Source organism: Nyctibius grandis, chromosome 20 (assembly GCF_013368605.1).
Source record: "Nyctibius grandis isolate bNycGra1 chromosome 20, bNycGra1.pri, whole genome shotgun sequence".
Taxonomy (NCBI): Eukaryota; Metazoa; Chordata; class Aves; order Nyctibiiformes; family Nyctibiidae; genus Nyctibius; species Nyctibius grandis.
This window is the reverse complement of record NC_090677.1, coordinates 4,156,791-4,175,157: the sequence shown is the minus strand read 5'-3', so window position 1 is coordinate 4,175,157 and position 18,367 is coordinate 4,156,791. Positions and strand designations below refer to the sequence as shown.

Genomic DNA, 18,367 nt, shown 5'->3' with positions numbered 1-18,367 from the left:
ACGACCCCGGCACCGCGAGGCTTTGCAAAGCGCCGTGTAAACGCTCGCCCAGCGGCGCCGGGGCCGGGCCGGGGGCGGGGGGAAGTGCCGGAAAACGGGGATTTTGCAATGAAAACAATAAAAGCGTTCAGCTGTCAGGCGAGGGGAGAGCCACATCCCTCCCTCCCTCCAGCCCCGCATCCCTCCAGCCCCGCATCCCTCCAGCCCCGCACGCCCCCGCAGCACTCACCGGGGCTCCTCACGGCCCCGCCGCCCCGCTCCGCTGCGCCCCGGCGGGGGTGGCCCCGATCCCGGCCCCGCGGGCGGTCCCTCCTGCTCCTGCCACCTCCCACAAAAGCCTTTTCCGCCCTTTATTCTCCGCCCCCCCGCCTCCTCTTTATTTTTTTTTAATTATTAAGCCCGGCGTTCCTCCAGCTGCGCCGCAAAAGCAGCGCTGGGGACGCCGGGGTTTTAAATCAGCGTTATTCACCGGCAGAGGGATAACAAAAGCTTTCCCCCACTGGCATAGGGATAACAAAAGCTCTCCCCCGGGCTTGTTTTTTTGGTGGAAGTCATCAAAGCACAAGCGCATCATCCACTATGGAGGATGGAGAGGGGCTTTTTACAAGGGCATGGAGTGACGGGACGAGGGGGAATGGTTTTAAACTGGAAGAGGGGAGATTGAGAGGAGATATTAGGAATAAATTATTTCCTGTGAGGGTGGTGAGACCCTGGCCCAGATTGCCCAGAGGAGCTGTGGCTGCCCCCTCCCTGGCATTGTTCAAGGCCAGGTTGGATGGGGCTTGGAGCAACCTGGTCTGGTGGAAGGTGCCCCTGCCTGTGGCAGGGGGTTGGAACTAGATGATCTTTAAGGTCCCTTCCAACCCAAACCAGTCTGTGATTCTCTGGACTATGAAGGAAAGCATCATCACCCTCCTTTCCCCCCCCCTACTCTTCTTTCCCCTTTTCCTTCCCCTAAGATGGGTTTGGCTCCTCAGCACGTGGTCAGCCACACAGGGAAATGATAAACGAGTGAGGCCGCAGCTTTTCTGTCACCCCGCTACAATCAGACATGCTTTGCCAATCTCTTTGCGCTTGGGTTGGCAAATAGTGGAATTTTACATCTCGTGTTTCCTGGTGCCAGTTGTTTACCTTTAGCCTTCCCCATCTCTGATGTCCAAGGTGTTTATAACCAACCTGGGTCTGTTCCTTGCTTCATCCTCCATCGCGCACGTATCCAGCTTTTCTTCATCAAAGCAAAACAGTCTCCATCTTTTGCAGAAGGCCCCAAGATGGTCTAGTCTGGGTTTTTTTCCACATACAACTGTCTGTGTGACAAATGCAGACGGACCCAGATATCTCATCTCCCAGCAGCACCAGTGCACGCACGGCTGGCCACTGCCAGGGAGCCAGAGCCAGCCACCACCCATCTCCAGCCTCTCTGAGCCTTGGAGGAGAGCAGGTCAGGTGGCCTTGGCCACCCAGATGTCAAAACAGCCCAGGACACATGCGTGCTCTAGGGTTTTTTCCTCCTTTTTTGTGAGCAAACAAGCAGAAGCATGCAACCAACCCACCGTTGATGTGCTGAAATGGAAAGGCACGTGGGGTTTCTCTCCAGAGGTTTCTCCTTGGGATTTTCATCTGCAGTGACATGCCAGGCTGGGAAAGCACCTGAGGAGATGGCACAGCCTATCCGAGTCAGTAACCCATCAGCTCGGAGGGATCTGCCTGGTATTTCTGACCTGCTGCTGTCTATCATGTCAAAAAACCCACTGCTGGAGAAGAGCCTCGGATCACATCAGCACAAGGGACCGTGACAGCCGAGCAGGGTAAACAAAGCCCATCCACGCTTAACCGAAGCCGTGACGGCCCCTCGAGTCAATATTACCCACACTCGAGAAACCCTCCACAACGCAGACCCCCCCATCGGCTCGGGGCAGATGTTGGGGACAGCCCTGTGCTCAAAGCGGGGTTCAGGCTGCTTCCCCTCCACCCCAACCCCAAATCCAGGGCCAGCACTGGTTTGAAAGCAAGGCGAGCCATGCCAGAGCAGAGAGGGTTTAAGGGTTGTCCCAAAGGCATGGCAGGCATCCCTTAGTGCCGCTTGCGCTCGCCGCGCTGGAGCTGTTACGGAGCAAAGGGCGTGCAAGTAATGGTTAAGAGATTGAAATTTGTTACCCAGGACTCACAGAGCGGGTCGTGGGAGGTGAATTGTAAAATCCAGCGGGACCGGCCCAAAGGAAATCTCCTAAACACGCAATGTAAAAGTCAAGGGACCCTGATGGGGGCTGCTCCGGTGCTCCCAGGCGTCCCCCTCTGCGGCAGAATAAATCTGTCAACACTTAGCGATGGCACAGCCGTCACTTTTGAACACGTCATGGGGACTGAATTCAACTGATGGACTGCAGGGAAGATTTGGGAAGGCTTAACTTTAAGGGGAATGAGCAAGGCGAGCATGTCAATAGGAGAACATCAGATGAAATCAGGCACCGGTTGGGTCAAAGACACCCACAGATTTGGGCCCTTGGAAAGATGGGTTGGACTCGATGATCCCAGAGGTCTCTTCCAACTTGATTGATTTTGTGATTCAGTGGGTTAGTGCAAAAGGTGCCCGGTGAAAGCAACTGGGGAGGCTGAGGTTAAAGGAATTAATATGCGAAGAAAAGGTTATCCCTTCCGAGAAGGTGTCTGCCCCAGCTTCGTATCTGGAGCTGGAAAGCCCAGCTGGAAGGGTTTTGCATCTCTATAATTGCTGCAGTGATAGAGCAGCACTTTCAGCCCCGTTTCTTTCACTGGTCACAGAAGCCTCACGCCTGCCCAGAGAAGGGACAACGTTGCCATCTCCTGGTGGCACCTTGTCCCCATCAGCTGGGTGAGGCGAGTGGCCCGGGCAGGGGCGGTGGGACCTTCAGCTCTCCCTGGGACCCTCACCTCTCCCTCCAAACCCTTCTGGCTTTGCTCGCTCGGGCAGAGCCGGAGCGATAGGACTGAAGCAGAGGAGCAGCGTGGTGGAGGTGGTCCCAAAGCGAGGAGGCAGGGGTTGGAGGACAGGGATGCCCAAGTCACAGGTTGCAGCTCTGCAATCCCAAATTAGGCACCCTGGCCCTGGTCCTTGCTGGAAGGGGCACTGCTTTCTGCAGGGCTGATGGATATCCCTTGGGGAAGGACATGAACTGCTTGACGTAGTGGCTTAGCCCATGGAGACACGGCTGTAGCGCTCCTCTCCTGCCTTGTGATCACCCACACGAGTCCAAGCCAAACCATAAGTCAGTCTCTGCAGCTTACCTCCACCAGGGACTCTGGCAGCACCATCCTCCCGCTGCCCGCGGCATCCAGCTCCAAGCCAGGTCGGAGGGATGCTGACGGGGATCCCCACGCTGCTGCCGCCGCTCGAGCTGGACCTGGATCCCCACAGATGCTAAACCCAGCAGGAACTGGTGAGTGATGAACACGAGAGGAGAAAGCCAGATTGGTGTTTTTTTTTTTTTTATTAGACTAGGAAATATAATTTATTGCATAAAAATTAATTTGTTACAATAGGAATGCTAAACTTTATTTACAGTTCTTTAGTTTACAGAATAAACAGATGCGGGTTTAGAGGATGCCACCAGGCCCATCCCCCGGACATATAAATATGGAAACAGACTGCGGAGCAAGAGACAGACGCTGCCAGCACGGCACCGACCACGGGTTGGCCTTTGCCCAGTCGCCCGGACGGAGAAACCCCGGGTCGTGGAGGGAGGCACATGGGAGATGGGCACAGGCGCTCAGAGGACCGGGGTGGTGGCAAACCCTGCCTCCCCTCTGTCCCACTCCTAACACAGGTCCCCTGGTCTGAAAAATGGGGAGAACCCCCCCAAACACGCACCTCGACACATCCAGGTGGCTGCTGCCCACCGAAAGGAAGGGGAAGACGAAGGCGGACGGATGGGGATGGAGACAGAGGTGCCCACGGACGAATGGACGGACAGACACGCCAGCACAGTGATCCGTGACCCAGACACAGCGGGAGTGACAGCGAGAGAGATTCAGACGCGACCCGAAAGAAGAGCACCTCGTCTCACGGAGAGCACCGGGAAGGAGCCCTATAAAACGCCAGCAGCCGGTTGGGTACATCGGCTCTTCCTTCCTTTCCAGATTTGCTTATTCCCCCTCAGCTCAGAGACGGGGGTCTCGGAAATGTGACGCTCAAACGCATCTAAAGGATAGATAAAACCCTTCCTACGTGACACAGCCTTGAAAACCCAGCCAGAAACGAACCCCAAAGACCCCGAAACATGGCAGGGAGCGGCTCTACGTGCTCAACCACCGCTTGAAGAGCTGCCAAGAGGAATCCAACCCGTGCCCGAGCAATACTGAAACCTCCCCCTGAGCTGTCCCGCGCTCTGGGCGATGCTCTGGCTCACGGCAGGGCTCGCTGTGGTCTCCAGGGTGCTGGGGGCACCCCACGACACCCCACACCGCAGCCCCAAGCAGGACCTGCGCTCAGACCCCACTCTTAATACTTTTGCCGATGGAGAATCCATGATCTAGTCTAATCCTGAGCTTACCAACCCCTTCCTATATATATTTTTTCTTTAAAAACAGACAAGTTTCTAACATACAGCACGTGCCGAGTAACTATTTCTACCTGCAGGCAACCTAAATTTTTACCCTTCATTGAGACACCGCGTCTGTGTGAGGAACCTCCTTCCTGCCTACCCCTCAATGACTTCCCCTTCATCCCACAACTCCTCCATCGCTCCAAAAACTCTTATGACAGGGCAAAACCGGAGCTGCAATGAGGATGGAAACCCCACCACCGCCTACGATGCCGTCCCTCGTGTGGAAACGCTCAGCCTGTCTCCCAGCTCGGAGACACTGAGGTCTCCCTCCCCGAGCCCCCGCTGAAATACTGCATCAGAAACCAGGCCCCAAGACCCGACGTGGTTTGCACGGGGCCGGTTCCTGCCCCTCCGCTCTGCCCGGCCCCCTCCACAAGCTGCTCATCACCTCCCTCCGATCCCAGGACCCAACTCTTTGGTTTGCACTGAAGTGACGTGAATGAAGGCATAGCCACCCTAAAAAGCTCCCCCGAACGATGCCAGGGGAGAATTCATTAAAAATACCCATATGTGGCCGTACTCCCCGCCGGCCCCGACCCCGGCAGCATCCCTCACCCCTCCTTGCAGGCAAGGGTCTCGGGTAGGAGTTTGCAAGGAAAAAAATAAACCTCGGGGAGGGTCTCAGCTGAGGGGCGTAGAGGCACTTCACCCTACGGACTCCCCGGGGGTCCCGGGACATGTAAACACGTTTTGCTCCATTCGGATCGCACACTTTTCCCTACAACAGCGTGTTCATGTCAATCTCTCTCTCTGCCACCCCCACCACAGCAACGCTCTTGCTCTCACACACGAAAAAAATTTATAAATCTGTAAATCTGTCTTTTTTTTTCTTTTTTTTTTTTTTCTAAAAAGGACTCATCCAAAGATCTGGATAATAAATTATTTGCGTTTCCTAAGAAACTTTTTTTTTTTTTCCTTTTTTTTTCCTTTCTTATTTGCCTTATGAAGCTGCCCGAAGCTTTGACAGAAGCCAGCCACTCGCCTAGACTGCACTCTTCTCTTCCACGCAGAAATGCTATCACAGAAGGAGGAGAACCGGAGGGGAACCCAAACGAAGGAGAAGGAAAGCCCCCGTCCCGACTCGAGAAGCCCTAATTCCTCCCCCACGCCACGAGGAGGAGGAGGAGGAGGAGGAGGAGGAATGCTGCGTAACACTTGAATTGCTTGTAAACGCTGAGGAGGGGTCTCTAAGGCTGACAGCGACGCGGGGAGGGAGGGAGAAGCGATGGCCTCGGCCCTTCCTCGCTCAGCCGCTGCCCAGGGATGGATGTGCCCCCCCTCGCCATCGGGGAAGGGTCCCCCCTTCGCCCCCTGTTTCGTCCTCCCGGCCCACCAGCCGCGGGGAGCACCATCAGCAGTCCGCCTCCGTAGCCATGACCACCAGCATCTCGCTCTTGCCCATCTCTTCTAAGGCACTGGCCAGGGTGTTGAGGTCACCGTCGTCTTGATGCTCGGCTTCCCATAAGTCCAGGAGTACCCCGGTGGGGCTGGCTTTGGTGGCAAAGTAGTTCAGATACCTGCGAAGGCGAAGCAGAGAGGAGGTCCAGGTTGGCGTGGCACCCTTCAAGGATGGAAGATGCCAGAGCAGCAAACCCGTATGTGAACCCTGATGGCAATGCCATAACGCAAATGCCAAAGCCCTTGAGATACCCCCTTCCATTTTTGATACGGGCATTCACGCCAAAGCAATGCAAGCTTTGTTCTGCTGAAATCACCCTCCCCTTCCTTCGGTCCTCAGAGGTGAACCCAGGCAGGAACAGCCCAGCCGTGGTCCCAAATAAGGGGACAGTTCAAAGTGACAAGAGACCCCAGACGGATGCATGGATATAGATGGGTATAACCATCTCTGGAGGTGTTTAAGAAAAGACTGGACACGGCACTTGGTGCCATGGTCTAGTTGACATGGTGGTGTCAGGGCAATGGTTGGACTCGATGATCCCAGAGGGCTCTTCCAACCTGATTGATTCTGTGAACTCTGCATAGCTATATCCATATTTATGGGTGGACCTACACAGCTGGACGCCTGCAGCAGGAAGGAGTGGAGCGAAGCCCCCCAGCCCGGGACACAGGAGGGGAAAGCAAAGCACGGGGAGACCCACCGGTCCATGGAAAGCTTCTGGGCGAGAAGTCTCCAGTCATTGCCCCTGGAGTTGGGGGCATCCAGGCTGTTACAGATCTTCTGCCGGATGGAGAGGGGGATTTTGAAGGCATAGGGTCCCAGCTGGGTGGTGGTGGTGGCGGCACTGCTGTGGTGGGAGCGGAGGGAGTCGAAGGAGCTGGCGTGCTGCAAGGGGAAGGACGGGGCGAGATGTTGCAGCACAGAGCGGCTCCCGAGCGTGTCCCCTTGCTGTCCCCCCACCTCCCCACCACTCACCTCGCCCAACGTGATGTGGAGCTGGAAGATCTGCCCTTCCCCTTCCACCTGCCGGACGCAGATCTTGCAGGTGAGCTCGGTGGAGGCCTGGCTGTACCTCTCCAGCGTGAAGGTGCAGTGCAGGGCTCGTTGGCTGCCGCTCCAGATGTGATAGAAGGGGATCTCCTGCGGACCACCAAAGCACGGGCTTAGCGAAAGGCTCTAGCAGCTCCCCTGGGAGATCCCGCCTCCTCCGGCCACCCCTTGGGGACGAGATGGCACAGAGGGACCCCACAGACAGCGTCCCACCAGGAAAGACTATGTGAAAACTGGTCCCTCTTCCTCCTCCATCCCCTTTGGGAGACAACTCTGGAGACAAGACCAGGGCACTCACCAGCACATGGTGTCTGGCTGAAGATGGTGTCCCTGGTCTGGGACCCCACCTCAGCCCCTCACCTGGTATTTGGCCAGCAGTTTGCTCCTCCACAGCGCGTGGGGGATGTCGTGGATGGAGAGACGCAGGTTGTGGTAGCTGTCCTTGAAGGGCAGGGGCTTGGGCTCCTCCAGCAGGTACCCACCCAGCGTCCGCTCCAGCTCCAGCACCTCCTGTGGGCAGTGGGACAGGCAGTGTGAGACCCAGGAGATGAGCAGGGGCTGCTCCTCTCCCTTCTCCATCCCCAAAGCCAGGCACATTCCTGCCAAGAGGAGCCGGCAGCAGCAACAATCCCTCTGTACTTCTCAGATGATGCAAAGGTCCAACACAAAGGTTGGGCACTCTTCTGAAGATCAATCAATAATCAATCAGTCAGGTTGGAAGAGACCTCTGGGATCATGGAGTCCAACCATTGCCCTGACACCACCATGTCAACTAGACCATGGCACTAAGTGCCATGTCCAGTCTTTTCTTAAACCCCTCCAGAGATGGTGACTCCACCACCTGCCTGGGCAGCCCCTTCCAATGGCTAACAACCCTGGAACGGGGTCACCAAATCTGTTTTTAACACCATCCCACTATTAGACCAGCAACTCTTAGGAGACAAAGGCAGCCCAGGAGCCAGAGCGCTGCCTACGTCTCCATCTAGAGGCACTACAGCAATCCTGACACCACAGCACAAGGCACGGGGAATTCACCAGCCACCGCACCGGTGGTCCAGGCAGCCAAAGCATCAACACTCCAGCTCCTCGTGCTGCGCTCGGTGCTATCAATGCCACCAAGGAGGGGAGGGACACGTCTCCACGCAGGAATAACAGGATCTATAGAAAACCTGAGGCAAATCACAGCAGCAAGTGGTTGGTTTTGCGTAGGAGAGAGAAAACCCACCCAGCAGCAGCAAAACCTCTTGTGTCATGTCTGCAGAATGGGAGCTAAGCAACACCCTCATTATTTCCTTCAGAGAAGGTGAGGAAGGACGGGGAAAGCAGTAAACACACTTCTCATTTCACTGCTGTGGTCACTTTGCAGGCAGTTGCATCAGGCTGTCTGCTCCCTGGGGCCAGGCCATCCTGAGAGGCACCAGGCAGCACCTCGCCGCCGGCACAAACAGCTCTGGGAAGCAGGGGCAGACCGCGCCGGCGTCGCAAGGCAACGTTACCTTCAGAGCATCCGGCGTGTCCTCCAAGCAGTAGACTTTGAGGCTGTACTCCAGGGAGGTGCAAACGGCGGGGGCAAAGATGGCCAGCTGGAGCCTCTTGATGGCTGACCTGGAGTAGGACTCTCCCACAAAGACGTAGGTGCCAAGCTGGTCTAGCAAAACGTGGCAGGACTTGGCTTCCAGCTGGCAGTAGCAGGGGGTGTTGAGGGTCTCCTCATCCAGGGTCACAACTTCCTACAGGGAATCAAGGTTGGGGGTCAGCCCAGCACCCAGGGGCTGTGTCCCACAATGCTCATGGTCTTCTCTGGCTACAGGGGCTGGGTTCCCACCTTACCTCCCAGTTTCCCTGGTGGGACTGAGTTTTCAGCTGGTAAATCCAATCCGAGGAGCCGACGTCGGCACAGTGGGGAATGGTCAGGACGACGGGGCGGCACAGGAGCAAGCCGGTGGGTCCGCAGGTCACCGCTGGGCTCAGCACCGTCTGCGTGCCTTCGGAGGGCAGGCTGGGGAGGGGAGAGGGGACACCGGTTGGAAAGAAAGCCTCACGGCAGCCAACAAAGAGCAGAAGCACGGGCGTTGCGGCGTGACTTACAGGGCGCTCTCTGCCTTGTTGAGGACCAGGTACATCTCGTAGAACTTGCCCTGGGGGATGGCCCCGTGGGGCACCAGCAGGCTCACCCCTAGCACGGCACACACAGGCATTAGTCACAAAACGAGGGAGAAACCACCAGAGAGAAACCACCCCTCCACCCCGGCCGGCGAGCACCAGGACAGCAGCGGGCTCAGGCAGCCCAGAGCGCCCCAGGAGAAACATCTCCAGATGTTCCTCAGCTGCACCACTTGCAGGGAGGAGCCAGGCCACTGCATTTAGGAAGCAAAACCACAGGCTGGATCTTTTTTGCAAGGCACTGGCCCTGCATCGATGGCAGCACTGGCCAGGAAAGTCCCAGGAGGCTGTGACCTCCAGCCCGAGAAGCCTGTCTTGGGAACAGCTTGCTGCCTTCTTCCCCTGAGCCAGCTTTGGGACAGCAAAGGGCTGCTCACAGCAGGCAAGTCTGCCAGGACAAGAGCAACTTCTTGATCATTCAGCCGCCAAAAGTGCCCTCCTCCCCAGCCTGGGGCTTACCGGTGCCCGGGATGGTGAGCCTTCCCCCCAGGTAGCCAAAGGTGCCGCTGGCGCTGTTGCCGTGCTCCCGGGGCAAGCCGAGGAGATGCTGGGAGCCCAGGGCTTTGTTCCGCATGTTTGCGAAGTGGCCATCCCTGGTGTTGTCCCCCGGGTAGGTGCCGGTGGCAGGGACCCCCCCAAGAAGGTCCGTCCCGTCGTGGAGCCCCGTCGAGGAGGAGGTGGTGGAGGAGTTGTACACCTTGATCTTGAGGTTGGGGAGGGGGTCGAGCAGGGGGGAGTTGGTCATGGGGATCTTGTCGGAGGAGTCCTGCAGGGCGTACATGGGGCCACGGTACACCCCTGCGCTGGCCGTCAGGTCCGGCTGCATCGAGGGGTGCAGCAGCTGAGGGTTGTCTGCAGGAGGAGGAAACATGGGTGGGATGAAGACAGTGGTGTAAACAAGGGGAGAAGCATTGCTTGAGTGGAAGAGACGCCCATGAAAAGCCCTCCTCTCTGCCTGGGCCTGGGCCTGGGCTCTTACCGTGCCGGGAGGTCTTGAAGTTGACAGGGTGGAAGCCTCCGGTCAGAGCAGCTGAGGAGTCTGTGATGTCCGTGTCGAAATCCCGGCACCTCCTCCGGTACACCACCACCCCCACAGCCATGAGGATCACGATGAAGACGAAAATGGCCACCACCAGCCCGGCGTACAGGGCCACATCGCCTGTGGCCTCCAGCACTGGGAGGGATTAAAGAAACAGAGGTGAAAAAAGGAGCACCAGAAACGCACATCAAGTCCCACCAGTGCTCCCCAGCCCTACCCACTAGCTCAGGACACAGGCATGAAGATGTGTACTGGGCCTGCTGGAAGGGCTGTGGCAGGAGGATGGAGGGTGGTTCCTAAGAGCAGCCCAGAAGTCAGAGCGATGCCAGAGACTGAGATGGGGGTGAACCCCTCAAACCTTCGGAGGACACCTCGCCACCACTCGTGCAAACTTCACTTGAGCACCAAGAAGCCCAGAGACACGAGGTTTGCGCAGCTCAGATTCACGAAGCTACCAACCCTCACACCCCAACAGGTACAACCCAGAGGAGCAAACGCCTATCCATGCATCTCATACACGTGTACCTGAGCTACGCACCCATCCAGAAAGATGGGGTGTCACCATATCTACAGACACCCCCCAGCTTCCCCATCTTCCCTTCCCCTGCCACGAGGCTCTTGATCATTAAACGCCTGGTCCATCTTGGCTATCTCCACCCAGAAAGGAGAGGGATGGAGAGGGCAGGTGGACCATGGTAAAGCCCCCTCAGCCCATCCTTCTCTCCCTCCTTGCCCCATCTCTTGGTTTCTGTGGTTTCGTGCTGGAGTGAAGCCCTGTCCTAAGCCTGGCGATCTCAACTGCGTTCGGACAATGCCACTTCTGGGAGGTGTCACCTCATCCCCAAGTCCCCCCGCCTTGGGGAGTGGGTTGTGTTTACAGCTTCAAGCAGGGTGCGTGATTTAACGTACACAGGAGCTTTGGGTGCTCCCTCTTCCCACCCTGTCCTGCCCCAGCCGCCGAGGAGCCCTACCATGGATGGGACAGAACAAAACCAAAGCGATGCCTCGCAAAGAAACAAAATGGCCATGGAATGAGCACTTACGGTGGCTTTTGGGTTCGCTTAGAGCTCTTTTATCTGTCAGGGAAAAAAAAAAAGGTAGAAAACAAAAGGTGAAGGTGGCAATGGTGCGATGGGGATGAGATGAAACAAAACGGGGTGGTGGTGGGGGAAGCCAGCCCAGGGGGGCACAAGGAGGGACAGGGGAGCAGCATCGTTCCCCAGGACATGCAGAAAGCCAGGTAGAAGCGGGGTGACCAGGATATCCCCCCAGGGCACACGTCCCCAGCTAACAGGACTTTGGGCACTCCTGTTACAGGGGACACTGGTGTCACGCAGCAGCAGGTGGCAGCAGCGGCTGCTCAGCCTTCGCTGTGCCCGCACATAGCGCAGCAGCACCATTATTATCATTATTATTGGGGTGTTTTTTTTCCTAGCTGCTGCTCCAGGGCTCCTTCTGAGCAATGACCCAGGTCAGAGGTTTCACGGTGGGGCTGAGAAACACCCCCCCAACTAACCACAACCAGCCTCATTTCAGCAGGGACCCCAAGAAGGCTTGGTGGGACATGTAGACCCCACCAAAAATCCCCAAACCCTTCTTTCCATGGGTGAGAACTACCTTTGGAAAGGGTTAAAAAAACCCAGCTCCTTAAAGCCACAATTTAAAAACGAGGTGCCAGCGGCGCTGCTGCCCCACCAACTTGGAGGCACGGCCAACAGCAGCATGGCCAAGCGCTGGAGCATCACCCAACCCACCTCGGTCCCCGACCCGCGCACTCACTCTGGAGGCAGAGCCCGTCGGTGCAGTTCTTGGAGTCGAGCAGCACGCCGGCGCAGTCCTTGCCGCCGTTGCGGGGCGCCGGGGCGGCACACTCGCGGCTGCGCCAGTGGGTGCACTCCGTGCTGCACGCCGACCACTTGCTCCACTCCGTCCACGCGCCGTCCACTGTGGGCCACCAAACACAGGCGCGTCGGTCAGTACACCCCTTGGCATCCCCTCGCTCCCCACCGCCGGGATGTCTCCGGCAGCAGAAAGGTGCCTGTGCCCATCTCAGGGCTTCCAGGGACCTTCGGGGAGCGTCATCCCAGCAAACCCAGCCCTGCTGCTACCTGGGGAGGCTACGTTGTGTCTCTGCAGACATCTCATAGAATCACAGATTGGTTTGGGTTGGAAGGGACCTTAAAGCCCATCTAGTTCCAACCCCCCTGCCATGGGCAGGGACACCTTCCACTAGACCAGGTTGCTCAAAGCCTCATCCAACCTGGCCTTAAATCTCTTTCAGGTCTTGGCAGGCTGAAAGATGCTGGAGATGTCTGCAGAGACACCTTTCTGCTGCTGGAGACATCCCATCTGCACAGTCCAGCTGTGCTCCTGGTGCTCCCCATGGAGACAGGGGCTCAGAGGACCTTGTGCAGTTGGACCGTGCAAGCTGGAGTCACCATCCCTGAAGGCATTTAAAAGACGGGTAGATGTGGTGCTTAAGGACATGGGTTAGTGGTGGGCTTGGCAGGGTTAGGTTAACGGTTGGACTCCATGATCTTAAAGGTCCCTTCCAACCAAAACGATTCTATGATTATCATAGAATCACAGACTGGTTTGGGTTGGAAGGGACCTTAAAGATCATCTAGTTTCAACCCCCCTGCCACAGGCAGGGACACCTTCCACTAGACCAGGACAGGCAGTGCGGGCAAGGTTTCTGAACCCGCCTTACCTGGGCAGAGGGTGGTGCAGGTGATCTTCTGGAAAGGCTGCCCATCGCAGAAGGAGCCGCCATTCAGCGGCGCGGGGTTGGTGCAAGTCCGGGTGCGTTTCTGCCAGCCCCGGCCACAGCGGTTGTTGCAAGGAGACCACTCGGACCAGGTGGACCAGCCACCGTTCACTGCAAGAGGAGATGGACGGCGTTAACACATCAACAGAGCCCATTTCAGCAGGGACTGGGGCTAAGCCTAGGGTTCACCAGGTCCTAACACCTTCTGCGACACCCTGGGACAGCTCACCCTCACGAAAAGTAAATCACAAGACTCCTTCTCGTGTCACGCACCCCGTGCGCAAGATGCTCAAGCCTGTTTCGGTCCTTTTTCTACTTTGCAAATATTTTTGCATCTGGCCACAGCAGATCTTGGGCTTCAGAGCAAAGCTCAGCCAAATGCAGCTTTTCAGCTGCTTTGAGAGTCAAAGCAACCTGGCTGGGTCCAACCTTCACCCACCTTCATACCCAACTGACAAGGCTTGCAAGTACCTTCGCCTAATAACCTCTCCAAGCTGGCTGAGGTACCTGTTTTGCAGACACTGGCTATTATCTAATTTAATGCAATGCCCTGGTGGGGTTCATTCCCACCCCTCCCAGAAAGTGCCCGTATTTCCCCTTGGCTTGGAGATGTGGCTGGCAGCAAAGGCCCCCTCCCCAAGAGCAAGGGCTGGTACCATAGACGATGACAGCAGCCGTGGTGCTCCGGCGTTTGGCCACGATGTTCTTGGCCATGCAGGTGTAATTAGCAGTGTCCAAGAGCCGGGCCTGCTTGATGATGAGGTTGTGATCGATGGTGATCAGGAAGTTGGTGTCCTGGGTGGGATCGATGACATCCTCGTTCCTCAGCCACTCCACCTGGCAATGCAAAGGAAGGGATGGGGTAAGGACGGGGATTAAGCTGAACAAGAACCAAACACTCAGCCAGGGAAAGCACGTCACAGGTTTCGGTGGAAATGCCCATCCCACGTGCTCCCCACCACGAGGGTCTCCAAGGGCCCCAAAGCTAAGCTAGGCCACGGCTGCTTAACTAGGCTGTTTGGGAAGGGCGTGAGTTAATACTATCACCAAGCGTGGGTGCAGGCATGAGCAAGGAGAAACATCAGGTTGCAGGGGCTGAAGTCACCAGCCCTGACACAGAGCAAAACCCCTTGGACCAGCCTATGACCTGCCCCAAAGCCCTCCCCATCTTCACCACCGAGACCACTGATATCCTCAGCACCACAACCACTGACTGGCCAACCTTGCCTCTGACTGTATTTATTTCTCCTCAAAAGCTGGGCCAAACCAGGCCTGACCGGGACACGCTACTGCTGTTTTGGCCAAGGATGGGACATGGTTGGTTACCACCAATTCACAGCTCCTTGGCTCTCACTTGTGACTGCCCTCCTTCAGACAAGTCATTGGGTGCCTCCTTGTTAGACTTTCCCTCTTAACAGCACATCAGGAAGCGTGGGAGAGGTGGGCTGAGCAGGTGCTGAGGTTACGTGTGTTATTAGATGTCAGAGTAACAGATCCACTGCCCAAAATGAGCAATTCTGCTGAATAATGAAAGCTGACGCTCTCGGCACGAGGCCATCCATCACGGCCGCAAGCCATCTGCAAGGACGTGCCCCGTGTCTCCCCCGGGACAGGAGGGGACAGCCCACCGGGCACGTCTTGGGGCTGCGGAGCTGCTCACCTCGGCCTGCGGCACCCCCTCGGGCGGGCGGCACTGCAGCAGCACCTCATGCTCCAGCGGGACCTCCTTGCCCAGCGGCTCCTGGTCAAAGTTCTTCCGGAGGTCTGGGAGGGAAAGGAAAACCCAAGGGTTACCAGCCCACCGCAGAAACAGGGTGACCTGCAAAACCTTGGTGGGAGAGAGCATCGCCTCCGCCCCAGGAGCCCACGAGCAGGGAAACCCCTCTGGCATGGCACAGCTAGAGCAAAGCATGTCCTGGGAAGAAGGAGCCAAAGCAGCATCTTCTCCAGGAGGGATTTGGGACAGCACGTGGTGCTCGAGGACGATGCCTTTCCTCCTTCATGCGCTTGCAAGCTTATACCCCCTCCTGCCTCTTCCTTTTGGGGCTAAACCTCAGCTTAACCCCTGTTTCTTCAACCCTCTCGTCTCTCTCCCCCTCTGGACTCCGCACCAGGACCCTGCTTTGTTGAAGGGGGAAGAAACGAGATTTGCCCAACAGCTTGACTCCCACATCGGTGCTGAAGCAAATCTCCACATTTCAGGGCTACGGGGGCTTGTTGCTTGGCTTGGTCCTGGCTGAGCCACGTTCCCGGGCTTGCTGGAAACCCATCCATCGTGCTCCAGTGCCAAACTGGGGAATGGCTCCTGCTGAAAAGCCAGGCTCGCCCAGCAAGGGGCTGGCCAGCACTCTGGGGAAGGGGGAGATGGGAGAAGCCCAGCAGAGCCCCCAGGGATGTGGGAGATGCGGGGGACATGGCAGGGTCCCTCTCTGCAGCCTTGAAAGGAGCAGGAACATCACTAGATGGAGCTGCAATCCACTGCAAGAGCACCCAGCCCTCTGCAGCTGCGCTCCCTCCCTTCATCTCCTCCAGACACCAAACCCTTGGCTGGGGCTGGCCAAAAGGGCTCCCTCAGTAGCCAGCCCCGTCCCTTGTTTTCCCCTGCTCAGACCAAATCCTTCAGCAGCACAGCTGATACCCAGAATGGAGGGTGCTGGTGAAACGTGGTGGGTTATTAGCCTGCTAACAGCAAAACGTGTTTACGAGGAGGGAAGCCCGGCCGTTCTCCTACAGCTTTGCCATCCCGTTTGCTAAGAGAGCAAATTCAGCCGGGTAACAGCCCGATTAACTCGCCCTTAACGAGGCCAACACCCACAAGCAGCAGCTTAGAGAAGTGACACACGCCAGCAGGGACTCCAGGGACATGGAGCCGCTGATTCAGGCAAAGCACACAAGGTGCGAGCCGTTGGGTGGTTAACGATCATGAAGAGCTGAGCACGCTGATGGGCAATGCGGTGTTAACCCAGCCAGTGCCATTCTGGCCCAGGAGCAAAGCTAGAGCTGGGATGGGCCATCCAGCAAGGATGGGTCACCTCCAACTGATCAAAAAGGGCTGCTTCCAACAAGGAGCTGACTTTTGGACGTGGCCAACCCCACAGAGCTGCACCCACCATGTCTCGGGGGTCCTAGAAGCAGCACACACCCGGCTTGACACCACTGCTGCTTCAGCCCGGGATCCAGGGTCCCACCTCAGGCTTTGCAAACAATCTCTAAACCAGTGGGTTGTACCCTCTTGGAAACCTTTTGGAGCCCCCAAAGTGGAAAAGAAGGTGGGAGAAGGATTCATTTACACTACATCAGCAGACGGGGAACCAAAGCTGTGCAGGGAGGTGCACGCAGCCCTTGCAGACGGGCAGGGAGCACTGCCGGAGGGGTCACGCCTGAGCAAGCACGACGCGTACTGGGCACTTACACGCTATGCGGACGTACGCCCGGCGGCTCTTCGTGGTGCCCGCGGAGCTCCAGGCCACGCACTGGCACCAGTAATCTTCTAAGCCGAAGAGTTCCTCCACCTGCTGCCGGGACACCTCAATCTGCACCTCCCGCACCAGCATCCCTGGAAAGGGACAGAGGGATGGCATCAGCTCGGCATGAGTACCGGGGAGGAGGGAAACTGAGGCAGCACCCAAGAGGGCTGGTGGCTGCACAAAGCTTGAGGACAGAGGCAGCGGGTTGGAGGCATCTGGGTTTGGCATCTCGGCAAATCACGGAGACTGTTCCCTCCGGAGGGTGACCTTGGAGATGAAGCCAGGGCAATGGCCCATGTAGAAGAGTCTTGTCTTTCCCCCCACCCCACCCCCCACAGTCTGGCTGGGCAGGACCAGGACCTCTCGACCATTTCAAGAGGCACCACCCTCCTCCACCAGCCCTCTCCCCTGGCACTGACATCCCCATCCCTGCCCAGACCCCTTCCCACCCGCCAGGTTTGAAGGACACCTCCCCAATAAGGCTTTGCTGCAGGAAAAAAAACACCTCTGCCAGCTGCCCTTTAAACACAAATGTACCAAGACAAATAAAACCTCTTAAGTTCAAGAAAGACAAGGAATTACTGGAGAGAGTCCAGTGAAGGGCTACAAAGATAATCAGAGGGCTGGAGCACCTCTCTTATGAGGAGAGGCTGAGAGAGCTGGGTCTGTTTAGCCTGGAGAAGAGCAGACAGAGGGGGGATCTTATCAACACTTACAAATAGCTTAGGGGTGGGTGTCAAGAGGAGGGGGCCAGACTCTTCTCAGTGGTGCCCAGCGACAGGACAAGGGGCAATGGGCACAAGCTCAAACATGGGAAGTTCCATCTGAGTATGAGGAGGAACTTCTTTACTTTGAGGGTAACGGAGCACTGGAACAGGCTGCCCAGGGAGGGCTGGAGTCTCCTTCTCTGGAGATATTCAAAACCCACCTGGACACAACCCTGTGCAACAAGCTCTGGGTGACCCTGCTTTGGCAGGGGCTTGGACTAGATGATCTCCAGAGGTCCCTTCCAACCCTAACCAGTCTGTGATTCTGCGAAACCATCCAACAACGACAGCATTCCATGCCCAATGACCCCAACAAGGGCTACACGCCTCCATCAACCCCCTAACACCCCCATGAAGTCTCCCAGGACACCCCAGTCGTGGCAGGGGCGCGATGACAAAGGTGGCACCGCCACGTGCGGGACACAGTCCCCTGGCCCGCATCCTGCTGAGGCTCACGTGAAGCATCAACCCCTCACGGCGTGGCCATCGCCAAGGGCAGGAGGGACTCAGGCCTGACTTTTCAGCAATACCCGCCCCTTTTTTTTTTTTTTTTTTTTCCTCTTTTTGCAGTTTCTATTTATAAGAAGGTCTCAAGTTCACGGCGATAGAGAGCTGCGCCCTCCCCGGCTGTAATTTTGTTAGCTCGCTCCCAGCGCTGCGAGGAGCAATTACCGTCTCTCCGCCACCTTCCTGCGGAATAGCTGACAAACGCGCACCGAGGAAACACAATTTATTTCACCACTATTAAGGGGGAGAAAGAAAAAAAAAAGGCATTTAGGCCAAGTACTTTTGGAAAAATTAGGGCTTTTAGAAGGACCCGGGAGAGAGATGGCTCAAAACCATCTCGTCTCTCCAGAAAGGCTCGATGGGGTGGGCTGAGCAGCCCTGGAAAGGTGGGGAGCATCCTGCAAACCCCCTGCTACCTCCATCACACCCCCGAAAGCAAAGCCTATCCAAAACCATAGGCTGAGCTTAGGGCTCACAGGAGGGGCTACTGAAAGGGCTTATGGGCACAGCCGCCCTTACCCACCGTCCCCTCTCGTCTGGCTGAATGATCCTCTCTGACTTGGCCTATTTTTGCTGTCTTCTGCATGAAATGTTTTGGATCAGACGCAGAGCATTACCGAGCCCA

The 18,367-nt window shown here is 56.9% G+C and overlaps 1 protein-coding gene across 2 annotated transcripts in view; it reads right to left on the bottom strand.

Moving 5' to 3' along the window:
* Window positions 1–5,425: 5,425 nt before the first annotated feature.
* The window catches only part of UNC5B (unc-5 netrin receptor B), a 50,576-nt gene continuing 37,634 nt past the window's right edge, over window positions 5,426–18,367 (bottom strand). The window contains exons 3-17 of one of the 2 annotated variants that reach the window (XM_068416537.1): window positions 16,414–16,557; window positions 14,662–14,765; window positions 13,658–13,838; window positions 12,945–13,112; window positions 12,014–12,178; window positions 11,278–11,310; window positions 10,175–10,369; window positions 9,655–10,047; window positions 9,121–9,208; window positions 8,863–9,031; window positions 8,529–8,762; window positions 7,393–7,542; window positions 6,958–7,122; window positions 6,683–6,867; window positions 5,426–6,100 (exon numbers count right to left, since the gene is read on the bottom strand). In XM_068416537.1, the coding sequence (XP_068272638.1) occupies window positions 5,935–6,100; window positions 6,683–6,867; window positions 6,958–7,122; window positions 7,393–7,542; window positions 8,529–8,762; window positions 8,863–9,031; window positions 9,121–9,208; window positions 9,655–10,047; window positions 10,175–10,369; window positions 11,278–11,310; window positions 12,014–12,178; window positions 12,945–13,112; window positions 13,658–13,838; window positions 14,662–14,765; window positions 16,414–16,557 (2,540 nt within the window). In that variant the 3' untranslated portion in view covers window positions 5,426–5,934. The remainder of the gene's footprint in view (window positions 6,101–6,682; window positions 6,868–6,957; window positions 7,123–7,392; window positions 7,543–8,528; window positions 8,763–8,862; window positions 9,032–9,120; window positions 9,209–9,654; window positions 10,048–10,174; window positions 10,370–11,277; window positions 11,311–12,013; window positions 12,179–12,944; window positions 13,113–13,657; window positions 13,839–14,661; window positions 14,766–16,413; window positions 16,558–18,367) is intronic. The other variant, XM_068416538.1, reaches the window with a different exon arrangement.